Raw genomic sequence first — 17,020 nt, forward strand, 5'->3', positions numbered from 1 at the left:
CCCCCCCCCCCGGGTGCCCGTTTCCAAGGAATTGAAGAAGTTTCCTCACCGATGTGGAACTCGCGCTTTTTATGCCGCACACACGCATTGACACATACATATATATACAACTCAGACAAGTCAGGAAACGGTCAGGCAGCTCTTACCGGTCTACCCCCGGGGGGGGGTGCGTATATGACCGAGACCCTGGGGGAAATCTTGCGATTTCCATGCCGCCGCGCGACCAAGGGTGCATGGGTTCCGCCCCGACGTCATTTCGTGGGGTGACGTGCGCCATCAGGAAAGAAGAGCGGGTTGTTGCATTTGTTGCATACAATTCTCCATTACAGAGTAAGTTACGGTCACTTTTCATCTCTTGCCACGCTTCAAACGTTATACGGAAGAAGGTTCTTTTTCTGCTGCGCCAGTAATAACAGTAAATGCTGGTTGAATGCAACCCAACAACTGCAGCCACTTGGGAGGACTCAAAAGTTTCGGTCAGAACAAAGACTGCTGCTCCTTACCACCACCACACACACACACACACACACACACACACTCACACACACTTTTTTATATACTATGTCGCAAAATGAGACACTTCATACTGCATGTGAGCTTGTTGGTGTAAACTTTTTTTGACCGCTATTTCCTGGTGCATATTGCTCAACGCAACTTTGACCGGGCTGAATATAGGGTGCCCGAACTCATTGGCCAGCTTTGCTGTTCCTGGAAACCCTCGTGCGACACACATCTATGTAGTTGGTCATACGTGGCTCATGGCTGGGGGAAAAAAAAAGGGATGCCAGATTGGTAAATTTTCTCTAAACCTTTTGGCTAAATAGAGTTGTCAACAGTGTCCAATGTCTATGCGCTGAGAGAAAACAACTCATTCACCTACACACGGTACGTCACACGACTTGTTTACTCTACTCTCCAGGTCCCCCGGGGGAATGTCCCCCCCCCCCCCCCCCCCTCCAAAGCCAACCACACAGACGACCTTTTTTCCGTACTGTTCTCGGCGCCCAATGTTATTTTTTTGCATCTGGGTAAACGAGAGAAAATAACTGCGGCGAGAGAATGGCCAGTGAAAAGAGAGATTTTGTCAATGGAAAGCCTGTCATCTAAATGACCGTCATCAGGCCGCCATCCCATACATCTATACATCTAGGGGGGAGGAGAGGGGGGCCATTATATATATAGCTCGCCAACCTCCCATGACTTGTTCCATCTCTTGAAGAACAACGACCAAAATCAATGCAGTTCTCTACTCAGCATATTCACATGCATCGGTGACATTTGTTTTTTGAGTATAATCCCCCTCTTCCATAAAAGTATGTATCCACTCGGATGGCTCTCTGCCTTATTCCATCAACTGACATGCCGTCCCGCATTTCAAGCAAAAGCACCTTTGTCGCAATGGCCGGCTCCTCCTCCCAGAAACAAGGACACACCACCGCAGACGGGAGCGCAGATTCCGTGGCGTGCTACAAGACCCCCAACCGAGCAGCCACCACAGCACAAGCACAAGCTCCAGCTTCAACACGGGGCCAGCATGCACAGGAACAGGCCGTTCCAGATGACCAAGACAGTGGCAGCGAGTGGTTCACCACAGAGGAGAGTGGGCAGGACTCTTCCGGTGGCGCACGTTCCAGGCGGCAGTCGAGTGACGCGATATCTCAATCCGTTTTTCTGAGGTAATTAAAAACTAAATATGCTTCCATCGTCAGTTGACAACTCAGGTGCAAAATGCTCATGGTTCATTGTTTAGCGACACCAATGCTGAAAAGAACAGCGCGCAACATCGGGCGCCGAGCTTTGGCGAGGAAATGTCCTCCAACGCGTCTTGGGTCATGCAGCAGTTCTGGGCCGATCAGGGCATTGTTCCAATTTGGGCCCGTCCGATGCAGGCCTCGGACGGGGCAGCGAATGCACACGGCAGAGCTAGAATGCTGCCAATCATTGCAGACTTGGAAAGATACATTGCCCCCTTCCAATGACCCCCCGGGATAGCACCTGGCTCACCATTGCGATTCTTTTCCTTGTCCTGAAATTTTTGTTTTCTTCTTCTTCTTCCAATGTTTCCGAAAACGTGCATCTTCTTGGGCGGCATCAGCACTTATACACATAGTTATACCCACAATGGCTTTTAGACAATCGGCGAGTATTTACTTCACAACTGTGGAGCAGAGCAATACCGGATATTTTGAATCACATTCTCCTCCTCTCCTCGTGTCTTTGTGCCGAAATCGAGTGAATGACCCCCCCCAGCGTGACTGAGCTGCAGCGGGTGTGTATCTACGGACAGCAGCCTTGTTTCGGAAGGCCAGGGCTGGGACGGATACCAGTGACACGTAGGGCTGAAGCAGGTCGCAGGGCGAAATCAGGTCCATTGCCGATCCGAACCTCTGCAAAAAGCATCTCTTTTCTCGTATTCTCATTAGCGTATTTTTATCAAGAGAGCCCAATAACCCGGCATCGCATCTGCTCGCGTGCCCAACATCGGTTCTTCCAAAATAGGAAAGCCATGAACCATGCATGGCCCACTCGCCACGATGATCGCAGCGCGCCGCCCCAGATTTGCACCCTTTACTAGTTCAAACTCACTATTACGGAGCAACGGAGTACTTGGAGGCTTTGAAACTAGGAGGGCAAGTGACAAGTAGCCAGCCAAAAGTCGGCTATTGGTCAGCTCGGTGTTTGGCCACGGTCGTAGTCGGAACAGCCGAATGGAAATACGCCCAGCTCCGAGACTTTGCGTATTGACAGCAGTAAACTTTGACGGAGAATCGTCATGTGCGAAACGGAAACATGAATTAATTCGCTTCGATAGAGGTCAACGCCGCTTATAAATGATTGATTAACTGGCGAGAGGCATGATGCTGCCCCACTGGTGAATGTTGCTCGTTTGACTCACGCCGTGCCTATAAAACGAGCACTCCTCTGACTAGAAAAATGACAGCCTTGACAACATTCGAAAAAGGATCAATCAAGTCAGAATGAAGGTGAAGCCTATTGAACTTGACGGCCGAACCGGCGAAGGTGGTGGCCAACTAGTCCGTGTCGCAGTCGGCTTAGCAGCCCTTACTTCCCAACCCGTCAAGATTACACATGTCCGAGGCAACCGAGAAGGCGGGCGAGGCGGTGGTAAGTTTTGCAGAGCTTTTTTGTTTCAGGAAAATTAACTGTGATGAAAGGCCTCAAAGTCCAGCACGTTACCTCGATTCAATGGCTGGCAGACGTCACTGGTGCAGAGGTGGAGGGCCTGAGTGTCGGATCCCAGACGCTCACCTTCATCCCCAACAAAGGGCCAGCAGATCTTGCCGGTCGTTCTTTTGAGATTAGGGCAGAAACAGAAGCGGCCAGTGCACTTCTCATTTTGCAGGCGATATTCCCGTTTGTCTTGTTCGCTGGCAATGCAAAGGGCGAGCCACTCACTATTACCATTCACGGTGGCACCAACGTACAGTGGTCGCTGAGCTACGAGTACTTTGACCAAGTCCTGATGCCAGCGCTCGAGGAGCGATTCTCTATTCGAATAGACAGGGTGCTCAATAAGCGCAGCTGGAGCAACGGCACAACGTCACCTGGCTCGGTAACGCTCACGATATACCCAGTGCCAAAAGGCGAAAAGCTACGCTACTCTGCACCGAAGCGATACGTGTACCCTGCGTCTTACCATGTCAAGACCATCAATATCAGCATCATCGCGCCCGGACACGCTCATGAGCAGCTGCAAACCCATATTTTCCGAAACCTGGGCGAGCTGTATCCAGACGCCGACCTTGAGCTAAAGGTGGTGCAAGATTCTGGCTCTGATCAAAAATGGAATGTGCTTCTGGTGGCGGAATCTCGTGATGGGATCCGCTGGGCAAAGGACATTCTGCAAGGCATGCCCAAAAAGATGAAATCATCAGACACCTTTGTAAGTCAGCTAGCAAGCTCAGTGTGTCGGGACCTGCACGAGGAAATCTCGTTGGGCGGACAGGTGGATGAGCATCTGCAAGATCAGTTGGTGGCTATCCAGGCGCTCTGTGAAGGGTATTCGTCCTTTCCTCGAGGTGAGCATCCCGGGGATGCAGAGCCAGAAGCGAACCTGCCGGGCGCCATGAACAGTCTTTCTCTGTCGGACGACCGAGTGCGCAAGGACAAGACGCACGATCCGTTTGGTCATGGTTCGATGCATACACAGACGGCGCGCTGGGTGGCAAGCCAGCTATTGCCAGCAGCCGAATTTTACAACAAAGGCGACATTGTAAAGGGAGCCGGGTTCTCGTTGTAGAGGGCGATGCGTTGAAAACGGCAGATGGCCTGACCAGTCGAGATGTCGCGAAGATGTAGTCGTGCAAAAGCTTCTGTGAAATAATTACAGCACTAAATACAGATTACATGACCAGTTTTAGACCAGCTTTAGCGCCAGCACCTAAACACCCACGTAGCGCTGAAGCTCCCCCCCCAATAATTAATGGCGCTAGAATTAAGGACCACTTGGGTAATACCACAGGGCTTCCCCAGGTTCGGCGCCGGAGAAACTCGAGCCCCATAACTCATCATAATCACAGCAAGCTGGTTGCTGTGCCAGAAACAAGCCTCAAGAAAATTAATTTACACGCCGCAGATCAGCTTGCAAGCAACGGCTTGTCAATCCATTCATCGACCCTATTCTTCTACCACTGCACGTATTTCAGCATTTGCATTCCACATTGGTACAAAAAAATGCCATTAATTCTGCACAATGTTCCCGACGATGAGCGCTACGTCGGCGAGGACGGCCTTACGCGCCCTTATGCCATGATCTTTGGCCAGTATGCATCGCCCCTCGTCTAACCTCTGCCGCGCATCACAATCGCTAACACGCGTTTTGCGACAGAAACGAAGGTGGCCCTTCATCAGGCACACGCTCACGACGAACCGTAGCAGAAACCGGCTCCTTTGGCAAGTCGACGCGGCGCTCGCGATCTCGCACTGGCACACCAGCTAGAGGCGTCAAGGAGGACCCAACGCTCGCGGCAGCCGACAAGGTCTTTGGCGACTGGATGTCGAAGCAAAACAGCAGCAGTAATAACAACAGCAGCAGCAATAGCAACAGCAACAACAACAACAGCGGTTCGTCAGCCAGAAAGTCGACCGGTGTGAGCCAGGAGGACCCGGCGCCGAAGCGCGCGACACAGTCGACGCCCGTCGAGCTCACCCTCCGCGGCTACCGCTCCAACTCGCAGCAGTACGCCGCCATCTGCCACTACGAGGAGCTGGCCGGCCGCATCCTCGAGGACTACCCCCGCGAACCGCCCGCGACGCAGCGCCGCTACAAGTCGGACCTGCGCGACCCGGCCTACACGCGCCGCCGAAACCTGACGCCCGACGAGCGCGCCCTCGTCAACCGCATCGACGGCGGCGAGCACTGGGTCAAGGTGACGTTTGAGAGCGCCGAAGCCGCCAACGCCGCCATGTACGCCAGCCCGCAGCGCATCCTGGGACACCTGGTCTACGCGGAACCCTACCGCGGCGTGCCCCTCGCCAGAGACGAAGCCTGCCCGGACACGGGCGACTTGTTTGCCGACGGGCTTGCGCTGCCGGGCGCGGGTGGCCTGTCGAGATCGCAGAGCGCCCCTGCCAATGTCGGTGACGCCGCCGGTCCCTCCCGACGCATGGTTGGCGGCCTGCCCCAGTCGTTTAGCAGCCGGCTGCTCGACCTCACCGCGCCAGACACGCGCCGGTCCAGCGATACTCTCGACACGGCCACGCTCTCGCCGTCCCGGGCTTCGACTGCGACTGTCGTTGACCCTTTTAGCGCGAGCGTCCCCGCTGCCGGGCCCGTCGCATCAACCACAGCTGCCGAGCCCTCCTCCTCCTCCATTGAGATTCCTCCCGAGGACAGCATCTTCTGCCGCCGGATACCTACCGCGCGCCGCGCCCGTCTGCTGCCTGCCGAGCAAGCGCTGCTCCCGCAGCAGTCTGTCATGCAGCGCTTCATCAGCGCCGTGCCGTTTATCAACTGGTTCGGGGGCAGCATGATTGGCAACGAGGTGCCGCGCACTGAGACGGGCGAATTCGATTGGAGCCGCGCGAGCCTGTACTGGAAGTTTATCTGGTGGCTGGATGCGACTTTTGGTCTGTTCAGGGGCGACATCTACAGCATTGACAAGGACGAGTAAAAGCCAACGTATTCATATTCAGCGACTCGCGCGTCGGCAGACTGCATCTACGGCAAAGCGTCATTATATTTTTAATGTTTTTTCGGCATGCACATGGTGGAATGGGAATGGATAGTGATGATTCGGACTACATTCGGGCGTTTCTTTCCTTTTTTACTTTTTTTTATTCTTATAGATGACGCGAGGATCCTTCTCCCTGGGTGGTGGTGATTTGGCAGAAACAAAAAAGAGAAAACGTACAGAGTAAGATGCTGTATTGCGCACCTCTGCGCGGCATCGATTGAAGCAAACAGTCACATTAATTGATGATGTACATGTCTAACTATACAAGATGAAGTGTGTCAGTCCTCTTGGACCCCGCGTAAAGGCATGCTGTGATAAATCAGTACACAGGCCAGATCCCGACATCAAGGAAATAAGGGAAAGAAGAAAAAGATAATACGCGCAATATGCTAAAACTCGCCCGATTTGCAGCACTTGCAGATGAGTAGTCAGCGCTGAAGAAGAGTAAAAAGAAAACGAGACAAAACGAATCAAAACAATCAGACAGGCCTGGACAGGTGCAGCCTCGAGTTGCTACCACTGACAAGAACATTCTAGGCTCAGGAGCCCCATCCTCCTCCTGGAGAGCCGTCATACGACAGTATCTCTGTGTCGTCCTTTGGTTCTGGCGTTGCTGACCGCGATTGCCTCCCGCGGTCGTCACCCTCGTTCTCCTCTTCTTCTTTTCTCTCGTCCTCGGTCGCGTCGGCAGACTCGCCATCTTCATGAGGACAGCCCTCGCCAGCCTCCCGCTTCTGCTGCTGCACTTGATTCGACGTGCCGTTGCCAAAGGCACCGAGGGAGTCCTCTGTAATCTCCATGGGGACGCGGCGAATGGGCTGCGGCGAAAATGGTCGCGCGTTGCGCGGCTTGTTAAAGTCGGTCGGCGCCGCGGGGGCCTCTGCGTCGGCGGCTCGGCCGTCGGATGTAGCCAGCGCCGTCAGGGACTGGTACCGCTCTGGATCGCTGAGCAGGCTGTCGCTCCTAGCGTGCCCCCCCGGGCGCGACGAGTCCGAGGCGGTGTCTGGCAGGATGCTCTTTGGCGGCAGTATGGAAAACAGCTTGACGCCGCCGTCGCCGGTCCCTCCGCCGAGCACGCCGCCGCCGACGCCCGCGTGGTAGTTGTTGTGGTGGTGGTGGTTGCCCGTGTCCGTGTCCGTCGCAAACAGGTCCTGGCCCTTTTCCAGCAGGTCCTCGAGGCCGCCGCCCGTCCAGCCCTTTTTGGCCAGGCTCTCGAAAATGTCCACCTCGGCGCGGACCAGGCTGCAGCTGGCGTCGACGATGCGGGCGCTCGTGTCCTGACTCTCGCGCAGCAATGTGCGCGCGTGGTCGGCGTGCAGCGTCGACATGCCGTCGAGCTTGCTCGTCAGCTCGACGAGGTGGGCGCGGAAGCGCGCGACGTCGCGCCGCTTCTGCCGGTGCAGCTTCAGCCCATCCTTTTCCAGGCGCCGGACCTCGCGGGCCTGCGCCTTGATCTGCTGCTGGTACGTCTCGTCCTCGTCGTCAATGACCGACTGCCACTTGTCGAGGTCGTGCAGCAGCGGCACCTCAAACGAGCGGTAGACGGTCTCGGAGAGGATCTGCTGGTGGTTGGCGATGAGGTGGTGCAAGCCGGACGCGGCCATGAGCGTGTCGGCGGTGCACGCGCCCTTGTTGGCGGTGTAGCTGGCCGTCATGCTGGCGCCGCCGGCCGCCGCGCCGGCGCCGGCGCCGATGGGCTCAGCACGGGCTTCCTTGAGGCGCGCGCAAGACTCGAGCGCGGTGCCAAACGCCGAGGCCGCCGTCGACAGCGTCGCGAGCGCTTGCCGGTACGCCTTGGCCGAGGCGACGAGGGACGCGTAAGCCTCCTGTGAGCGGTCCAGGTCCGCCTTGGTCAGGACTGCGTGGGCCGGCCGCGGCGGTGGTGGTAGCGGCAAGTTGAACTGGGACATTGGGTTGGCTGTTGAAGCGATCGAGTATACTGGCGATGAAGGCACCGGCGGTAGCTGCGACGGCGACGGCGATACCGGCCGCGACTGTTGGGCGGAAGGCATCACGGCCTTGTGGTCAGGCCTCGGTTGACAGTTCTGAGCTCGTCTGCAAGTCTTCGTCTCGTCTCGTCTCGTCTCGCCTCTATACCCTCCGGTTTCGATCGTGAGCGTGGGGCCGCAAATTCCTTTGTTTTGTTTGATGCGCTTGATTGAGCATGGGGTCAACGTATTATGGGAATGTGTCTGGCTGACACGCGTGTTGCGGTGATCGGCGCCAGGTCTTTCAGCAATTTCGCAGCCGCAAAAAAATGAAACGGTCAAAAAGCAAGGCAAAAAAAAAGGACGACGTTGTCTCCCTGCTTCAAGTGCCCAGAGCTGGTCGACGACTCGTGTGTAGCGGGAGATATTCTGGGCTGTTGCCATGCAGTCGCCGTTCCTTGCGGGTCTTCAGGCGGCGTCACGTCACCTGGCGGGGCTTCGTAATGGTTATTGCAGCTGACTTGCATCCAAGACCAGCAGCATGCATGACTACTAATAGTATGGAACATGGCCATGACACCCTAATATAATCTCTTTTGTCATGAGTGTGTTTTCTCTTTTGTTACGATTTTATCATGAGTGTATTCTCTCTGTTACGATTTTAAGTGCTGCGTTATACCCTACCCACGGCTCGTAAATGATCCTTCAAGTCCACTGACAGTTCGCGCCGTATTCTGGTCTACTTCAGCCGAGACATCGGTCAATGAGTGCGCTAAGGATTACTGTTGTCACAAAAGCAACAATCGCCAGCAAAAACAAAATATCTGGTATCGCCGTTACATCTCGAAACCTCCATCGTATAGACGGGACATCCTGAGAAGTTTGCTATGAATCAGCAGACCTATTCTCGGGGTACAGAGCCCGCGAAGGCGTCAACGTGGGGACCAGGATCAATAAGAATCGACTCGAGCCCGAGTAATGAGTCCAGATTGGGAGTCATTATCGCTTGCAGCCGTCAATCTACACCTACATAATTGTATATGTACTTGGAATAACTCTGTGTTCATTACTATTACCTAGAATGGTTTCCAACATAATTGTTGCCCATACTCGCTTTCAATGCTCCCAATGCTCCCTATATATGCATCAAATGAATACGTGCTCAATGCTCTAGAATCTTGATATCAAAGTCTCGACTCCATCCTAGGTCAATTTTCCTTGCCCTCGGACCGCAAAGCCAAGAGCATGCGCGATGTAAGAATGGCACAGCAATCTCCTCCTGTGCTCTGCTCAAAGGAATCAACCTCGCCGCCATGTGGCCTGGATCAACGTCGCGACCGCCGCCTGCCTGCAGCCAGTAGCAAGTGCGCAAGTCGCGCCATTCAACCCACTCGACGGCCGGCATCACCATTAGTTTTCGGCAGGTGCTGCAGGTGACGCCTCCCGAGTGCTTCTGGTTTCCAGTCTGAATCACCAAAGTGCGCAGTTGATGCAGCTCGTCGGGAATGTACTGCGCAAGACCCTCTGGTTTGGGGATGCGGTAGCAAGCCCGGAGAGCCACCTCAACCAGGCTAGGCACACGGCTTTGCTTTGCGGCGAGTGCATCCTCTCTGCCCTCGAGCACCACTTCGTTGCTGCCATCATCCATCTCCTGCCTGGTAAGCTCGATAGGAAGCTTTTCATACTCAAACGACAAGGCAAACCTCGAAGTACGTCGGCCCTTGGATGTTGTAAGCTGCAGTGGAGTCTGCCCGAGAAATCGACCCAGAATAGCAGGTCGTGTTGCACCAACGCGCATGCTCACGATATAATCGTGCACTTCCATATTGCCGTCATCTGAGATATCACCAATTGCTCGATCTGGTTGCGCAAAAGGGTTTGGAAATAACATCAACTTTTTCAAACGCCCAGTGGGACCAATGAGATCGAGAAGTTGGGGCGGCAAAGTGCGTAGCTTATTCTGTGCAAGATTGAGCTCTCTCAAATTGGTCAACTTTGCGATGGATGCTGGAATTTCCGTGAGTTTGTTGTCACGAAGGCTCAGCACGGTAAGAAAGGTCAGGTCGAATAGGCTTCCGGGCAGACGCCACAGCCTGTTTCTGGCGAGGTAGATTTTGAGTTCTGGGTCCTTTTGTTCGAATGCGACATCCCTAGAAACCTGCGGGATGCACGAGAGCTGAGAAAGTGGTGTCATGGTTTCGTTGGAGAGGTCTTCCAAGCCCATTGACCAGAAATCTATGGATTCGTTGCCTTGCTCCAGGCATTCGCGAATCTTTTCTTGTGCCACGTGCTCAGACTCGGAGAACATGGGAACTGGCGGTCGCTCGATGCGCGGAAACTTGCTATGAATGGGAAGCTCTACCATTTCAGGGACGCTTTCATTGTCGGTTGCGCCATCGCTGCCCAGAAACACGCCGCTATCCAGCTGTCGCCTCAGGGCCCGCTTGGGCCGCGGTAGAACTTGCTGAGCCTCGCTGAATGTCGAGTCTGAAGATGTCGGAAATTGCTGAAACCATGACCCGACATATTTTCGCTTGCGTCGACCGCCGACATAGTTGTCCAGGCCGGGATCGTCATCGCTGGAGAAGACGGCGGGGTCACTCGAGTTGTACAGTCCTGGAGCGGTTGTGCCCGTGTTTGAATGCACTGGTCGTTGGCGCTTCCGCGAGCCCTTGGCAAAGGTTTGTGACTGTTCATTCCATGAAACAGCGGGAAGCGCCGGAAGCGACGGTTCCTCAGCCATGGCGACGGTTTATGCAGCTAGATTGGGATCAGGAGTATGAAAAGGTCGAGCTTGTCGCTCGTCGTATATACAAGGTTACTTGCTGGTGGACGCGTCGAGACGCGATCAAGTTACCCCCCGCACGTGCGTTCTCCAACGGCCCCATTTAAATTAATACAAAGATAATCGGGCCGGGACTACGCGAGCCGCCCGGACAACACTAACTAATTTATTAACAAGAGGCTTATTTCTTGACGTGGACTTTTCGGCGACCAAAAGATGGCTCCGGGAGCATAGGACATGGAGCAGTGGCGTTGAATACCTGGCAGGGCTTGTTTGGATTCATCACCATCACCATTATATGCACAAGAGTCGCCACGCTGCAAATCTTGACACAAAGCGTACATCGATATCAATGTGACAATGCATAAATTACCCAAATAAGAAGATGACTCAAAAGTCACGGTAAGCTAAGGGAGTTTCTAACAAGGACAACCCCGTCATAGAAATTGATAATATGACTTTCCAATGCCAAAAAGAAAAAAGAAAAAAACGCCTTCAACGCGCCTCTTCCCGGAGTTTTTACTCCTCTGGGAGAAACTCGGGACAAAATATGAAAGAGATGTTCATGAGACTGAGATGGAGATCCCAAAGAAACCAGAATAGAACAAAAGAGAAAAAAAATGGGGTAAAAAAAGAAAAGAATGTCGTCTATCTCGGAACGTGCTTTCAAATGCTCGTACTGTGTTCTCTCCCTCTCACCCTCTCACCCTCCCAATCCGACTTTTCTAGTCTGGTTTCTGATGAATACGTGACGATAAGGAAATTCAAGGTGAAGCTTGTTATGAACAATCAGAACACACACAAGTCAATAAAGACTTTTAATGTTGCTCATCTTGATCTGCCATGAACGAAAGGTTTGTTACACTGGGGGTAAGAGTGGTCTGCCACCCCCCTCATTTGATTCGTTGCATTCGTATAATTTGAGAGAAAAAAATTGACATGATTAGGCCTTGATGTTTCTGCGGCGGTCGAGGAACGGACTTGGCATTTCGTCTCTCTCGGGATCCCAGACGGCGACGGCCTCTTCATACTCGCGGCGCTCGGCAGCCATGCGTTCGCGGAAAGCGGCAGCCCTCTTGGGGCTCACATTCTCAGAACCAGGCGCTATATTGCCTGCCGCACTCAGTGGTCGCCCCCCTGCTCGTGCTTGCTGCAGCTCGACGAGACTTCGACCGCGGAGGTTATTCTTAGCGACGACTTTGCCCAGCGCGTCGCCTCCATTGTTGGTCGCAGCAGGCATCTCCTTCTTCACCGAGCGGGCGCGTGACAGTCCCTCGCGGAGCCCAGGCCCAGCAGGTGCCTCACCAGTGTTGGCGACAGGAATCTTGGTTGGACTCCGGCTCGGAGAGCGGGGAGCGAGATCTGGCTGAGAGGCTGCGGCTTTCGCATTGGTGCACAGGGGTGCCTTGACGCGGTTGACGGGGCACGATTTTTGCGAGGTCAGAACCGGTCGCGTCTTGAAAGGGTTCTTGGACGACTTGATGTGCCTCGTAGGCGAGGGACAGATGTCCTCGTCATCTGAATCGACCAAAATGGGCTCGCGATGAAGTTCCCATCGCAGGTCTACACCTCCTGCGTCTTTGGCTGCCGCAGCCGCAAAGATGTTGCCTGGCTTGGTAGTCGGAGGCTTGGTAGCACCGTTGCGGCGAGGTGAGAGTGACAGTGAAGCAATGGCAATTGGGCTTGGCGATGCCATCTCAATGTCCATGGGCGTTCCTGCTGGCCCAGCAAACATGGTCTGAGCTCGCGCAAATGGTGTTCGGGCCGACTTTTTAATATCCTTCTCCTTCGAACTGTCGGGTGTGTACATCGAGTATTCGCTGAGGTCTGTCGTCGAATGATACTCGTCTCCGCTCGGCCCGATAGAGGAATGCGGATAATCTGACTTGTTGATAGATGAAGCATAGTCATCAATGTGCTTCTGATCTTCCTTTTCAGTAAAGGACACGGTCTTCTTTGCCAATTCGGCCTCGACCCGAGCTTTCACCTCCTCTTCAAACTTCTTTTGCAGGTTTTCCAGCTCTACATTAACCAGGCGATCAATCTCTAAGCGTGCCTTCACCTCCCACTCAAGACGAAGCGAAGCGTCAGCATCATCGCGGATCTGCTGCTTCTCCCTTTCGAATGCGACCAAGCGCTCGTTCAGTTCTCGCTCTTTTTGGCGAACCATCTCTTCTCGGGAGCTGAGCGATTTGTTGAAGTCGACTATTTCTTTTTCCTTTCTCATCAGTCGTACCACGGGCAGGTTCAACAGCTGAACCGTGTCCGGCCGACGGTCCGGGTTCACCTTGAGACAGTCTCGAATGACCCGATTTAGCTCCGGGGAGTAAATTTCCGGCAGCGGTGCCACCTTGCCTTCCTTAATCTTCTGGACCAACTGATAGTGTGTCTTGGCGTTGAAGGGAGGCTCCTTGGCGCAGAGCTCGTAGATGATGCAGCCCAGCGCCCAAATGTCCGATTTAAGGGTATATTTCTCGGCCGCGCAAATTTCGGGGGACATGTAAAAGGGTGTTCCGACATAGGTGGACGCAAAATCCTGGGACTTGATCATCTTTGAAAGACCAAAATCTCCAAGCTTGACCGAGTTATCTTCTCCCAGAAAAACTGGTTTCTTCGTTAGCTCCCGCGTCTTCTGACAATATATTTGTAACCTTACCATTCTCGGGCTTGAGATCTCGGTGGAGGATAGTCATAGCTCCGGCAGGAGTCTTTGGCGCAGATGCCACCCCTTGCGTAAGACCAAGAATATTGGTGCCGACCTCCGGAGGGTCAATGCCATAGTGACAGCGGTACAGGGCAAGAACCAATTGGCTAAAGATACTCCACACGAAGCTCTCTTGAGCCCGCTGTCCCCTTAATTGAAGATCTTTGATGACCCGCCCGAGATCTCCATTACCACAGTATTCCATGTACAGGTGCAGGTCCTGGCTGGCCTTGAGATGCTCTCGGTGGTAGTAAGCGACGATGTTCGAATGTCGGAGGTGGGACAGAATCTGGAACTCGGCATGCAGTTGCTCTCGTTCTTTTTGGGACATTCGAAGGTACGAGATCTCCTTGCGGCACATAATGAAGCCATCCGTCTTGCGACGGACCTTGCGAATGATGCCAAAGGAGCCATGGCCTGCGAGGCACGGTATAAGTCAGTACACGAGGTGGCAGGCTAGGCAAGGACTTATTTCCTTCTGGCGGAGAACAGAAAACGCACCAATCTTTTCGAGGGTCTCGTATTGGTCTTCAGACGACATGGTAAATGATTCACGGCGGTGCCGAATTAATTCAAAAGGCCCATGTAAGACGTCCTCCGTCGATGCCCTCGAGGCCAGTGGTTGCTCGTTGGGGTAAGAAGGGGGGGGTGTTTCTGTTGTTGTTAGTATCGTGGGTGTTGTTGTTAAGGAGAGAGAATGAGGTGTGAAAATATGTGCCTTGTGCAATAATAGTAGCAAAAACGAGGTCGTCGTGCACCAAGTCTTGCAGTATCCCGGCCTGACCCACTGGTAGAGACCAGGGTGAGCGGCCATAGTAAACAGGCTGGAGCGGTGCCATAGCAACCATGCAGTGCGACCTAGCCACAGGGCCCTGGATTTATCGATAAGCCCGGTGTGGCGGGGCTCCACGTGTGGCTGCCGCTCTACTTGGCTCGTGCGCTAGTGGCGTCAACTTGCCTCCCCGAAACTTGCGTTGCTAAACGCCGAAAATTGCAAAGCCTCGGAAAAAGTTTGTTTTTATATTCTTATACTGTATTTTTATTCTCTTGATATCTCAAATCTTGCCCTGTGGTCATACCTTGGCTCATCGCGGAATTGGACAACATCTCTCAAATGTGCGCAGGCTCCAGCGGACGAAATTCGGGTGTTGAAAATGGTAATGACAAAGTATGGCCTAGAAGGCAAACTCCATGAAGAGCATCGATTGATCAAGGACGGCATCCTGAGGGATGATAATCCTCTTGACCAAAGCAATGAGTTCAATGAATTTCTTATTGCGTGCCGTCATGGCGACCTTCGGGAATGCCAAGAGCTCATCAATCAAGGCGTCAATATCAACGGCAAAGACAAATTCGATTATACGCCGTTGATTATTGTGAGCTTCTTTTGTATCCTCCGTGAGCTGGCTCAAAGACTTACATAAAAAAAAATAGGCTAGCTTGTGTGGTCATTATGAACTTGTTCAATTGCTGCTGGAAGCTGGTACGTCCACCCATCCGACTGATGTGTCACCGGCTTACCCTTGATCAGGAGCCCTCGCAGAAAGAAATACGTTTCAAGGAGAAAGATGTATATATAATGCTTTGAACGACCGCATACGAAATCTTCTTCTCCAGTATGACTTTTCCAAGTCCTCGGATCCTTTTGTGTACTGGTCATCGCACATTACGGCGCTGATGGATATGGAGACACCGAAGACATCCGACATTATACTAACCTCTGACAATCGCGCTTTCAAACTGCACAAGTTTCTTCTTTCTGCGAGATCACCGTATTTCCGCAAAAAGCTTGAGGCGCAGCCGGATACGGAAACTTGGAAGCTCGCCACCGCGATTCCGGACGAGTCATTTCGGGTTGTGCTTCGGTATATCTATCTAGGAGACGTACCCAGGGACCTTTCATCATCCAGAAATGACGTGTCAGATGAGGCTATTCTGACAGGCATCGACAAGATCAGCAAGCAGTTGGAAATCGACCACCTGTGGGAGGCCATCCTCGAGGGCAACGACCGTCGCCTCGCGCGGCAGCGCTACCAAGACGAAGTTGGTCGAGCTCTGAAGCAGGTCGGCGACTTCTTCCAGGCCAACATCATCGGTCACAAAATGGTGGTTGACACGGACCACGTCGACAAAGTCACCTGGAAGCACGGCAACTCCATCTTTGCCGACATTTTGCTCCGCGCCGACGAGCCCGAGTCCGAGGAGCAAGACGACACCCCGACGCCTCCGGACCCGTTACTCGTCCAGAGCACGTCCGGTATCCCGATTGGTCCCGCCGACGCCGCTCCGACGGAGCGCGGAGTCCGCAAGTCGGTGCTGTACCCCGCGCACAAGGCCATGCTCATCCGCAGCGACTACTTTGAGCGCATGTTCTCGGGCGATTTCGTCGAGTCGCGCAAGGAGGACAAACTGCGCGTGGTGAGGGTCGACTGTAGCCCCGCGGTGCTGGAGCTCGTGCTCGCGTTCTTGTACACAGAGACGGTTGTATGCCCGCTCGAGCACGCGCTGGAGTTGCTTTACGCGGCCGACATGCTCTTTCTCGACGCGCTCAAGGCCAAGGCGGCCGTTGCGATTAGCACCCTCGGCAGCGGCCGCAGCAACGCGCTCATCGACCGCACCCATGGCGGCGGCGGCGGCGGCGGCAATGGCGACAACAGTGCCTCGACCAAACAGCAGCAGCAGCAGCAGCAGCAGCAGCAGCAATCGCAGACCCCGCCCGTCGAGGACGTGGAACCCATCAACATCTACGACGTCATCCACGCCGCGTGGGACCTGCGCGTGCAGCGCCTCGAAGAGTTTGCAGCGCGCTACCTCGCTGGCCGCCTCGAGGACTACATTGACGACGCCGAGTTCCAAGAGCTCATCCGCGAGAGCGCCGACCGCATCCAGAAGCGCGAGGAGACGGACACGATTGAGTTACTCGACGACATTCGCTACTACCTGTCTGAGCGGTTTCGCCTGCGCTTCGAGGACGCCGGCATCGACGACATCCTGCAAGGGGACGGCGACATGACTGCCGCCGCAGCCGCCGTCGACAATGGCGCAGAAGCTCCCAGCGGTGCTGTTGCGTCTGCACCCACGACGAATGGCGTGCGCACGCTCGACGGCGAGGCGGCCGAGGACGAGTTTGTGTCGGACGCCGTCAACTATCAGGTGCTGCTGGGCAAGATTGACAGCATGCTGGAGCGGCTGCATCTAGATGCGTAAACGACGAACGCAAGAAAATCAAGGAAAAATAAAAGTACAAGTATACTAGACAATAAATCGACACGCTGCATTCTGCATTCTGCATTCTGCATTCTGCATTATTCTTATCCTAGAAATGGAGGTTTAGAAGAGGGCATTTTGGGTATAAAGGGACTCTCGACATTGCACGCAAGACAGCAACAATTACAACCAACGTTTG

At 54.0% G+C, this 17,020-nt stretch overlaps 7 protein-coding genes across 7 annotated transcripts; 4 read left to right on the forward strand and 3 right to left on the reverse strand.

Moving 5' to 3' along the window:
- Nucleotides 1-1,398: 1,398 nt before the first annotated feature.
- Nucleotides 1,399-1,979, forward strand: BBA_05560 (uncharacterized protein; the record flags this gene model as incomplete). Its single annotated transcript, XM_008600657.1, has 2 exons — nt 1,399-1,676; nt 1,751-1,979. The coding sequence occupies 2 exons, from the start codon at nt 1,399-1,401 to the stop codon at nt 1,977-1,979; spliced, it is 507 nt and encodes a 168-aa protein (XP_008598879.1).
- Nucleotides 1,980-2,978: 999 nt separating this feature from the next.
- On the forward strand, nt 2,979-4,261 carry BBA_05561 (RNA 3'-terminal phosphate cyclase; the record flags this gene model as incomplete). Its single annotated transcript, XM_008600658.1, has 2 exons — nt 2,979-3,126; nt 3,177-4,261. 2 exons carry the CDS (start codon nt 2,979-2,981, stop codon nt 4,259-4,261), a joined length of 1,233 nt encoding a protein of 410 aa, XP_008598880.1.
- Nucleotides 4,262-4,695: 434 nt separating this feature from the next.
- On the forward strand, nt 4,696-6,134 carry BBA_05562 (uncharacterized protein; the record flags this gene model as incomplete). The annotated part of the gene is made up of 2 exons (XM_008600659.1): nt 4,696-4,784; nt 4,850-6,134. 2 exons carry the CDS (start codon nt 4,696-4,698, stop codon nt 6,132-6,134), a joined length of 1,374 nt encoding a protein of 457 aa, XP_008598881.1.
- A 602-nt stretch (nt 6,135-6,736) lies between these two features.
- Nucleotides 6,737-8,209, reverse strand: BBA_05563 (uncharacterized protein; the record flags this gene model as incomplete). The annotated part of the gene is made up of 1 exon (XM_008600660.1): nt 6,737-8,209. One exon carries the CDS (start codon nt 8,207-8,209, stop codon nt 6,737-6,739), a length of 1,473 nt encoding a protein of 490 aa, XP_008598882.1.
- A 1,078-nt stretch (nt 8,210-9,287) lies between these two features.
- BBA_05564 (leucine Rich Repeat family protein) lies at nt 9,288-10,868 on the reverse strand (the record flags this gene model as incomplete). The annotated part of the gene is made up of 1 exon (XM_008600661.1): nt 9,288-10,868. One exon carries the CDS (start codon nt 10,866-10,868, stop codon nt 9,288-9,290), a length of 1,581 nt encoding a protein of 526 aa, XP_008598883.1.
- A 985-nt stretch (nt 10,869-11,853) lies between these two features.
- Nucleotides 11,854-14,155, reverse strand: BBA_05565 (G2-specific protein kinase nim-1; the record flags this gene model as incomplete). Its single annotated transcript, XM_008600662.1, has 3 exons — nt 11,854-13,514; nt 13,567-14,031; nt 14,116-14,155. 3 exons carry the CDS (start codon nt 14,153-14,155, stop codon nt 11,854-11,856), a joined length of 2,166 nt encoding a protein of 721 aa, XP_008598884.1.
- Nucleotides 14,156-14,768: 613 nt separating this feature from the next.
- Nucleotides 14,769-16,821, forward strand: BBA_05566 (BTB/POZ domain-containing protein; the record flags this gene model as incomplete). The annotated part of the gene is made up of 3 exons (XM_008600663.1): nt 14,769-14,990; nt 15,049-15,097; nt 15,146-16,821. The coding sequence occupies 3 exons, from the start codon at nt 14,769-14,771 to the stop codon at nt 16,819-16,821; spliced, it is 1,947 nt and encodes a 648-aa protein (XP_008598885.1).
- Between the last annotated feature and the right edge of the window lie 199 nt (nt 16,822-17,020).

Source organism: Beauveria bassiana (assembly GCF_000280675.1).
Source record: "Beauveria bassiana ARSEF 2860 unplaced genomic scaffold BBA_S00014, whole genome shotgun sequence".
In the NCBI taxonomy this organism is placed as follows: Eukaryota; Fungi; Ascomycota; class Sordariomycetes; order Hypocreales; family Cordycipitaceae; genus Beauveria; species Beauveria bassiana.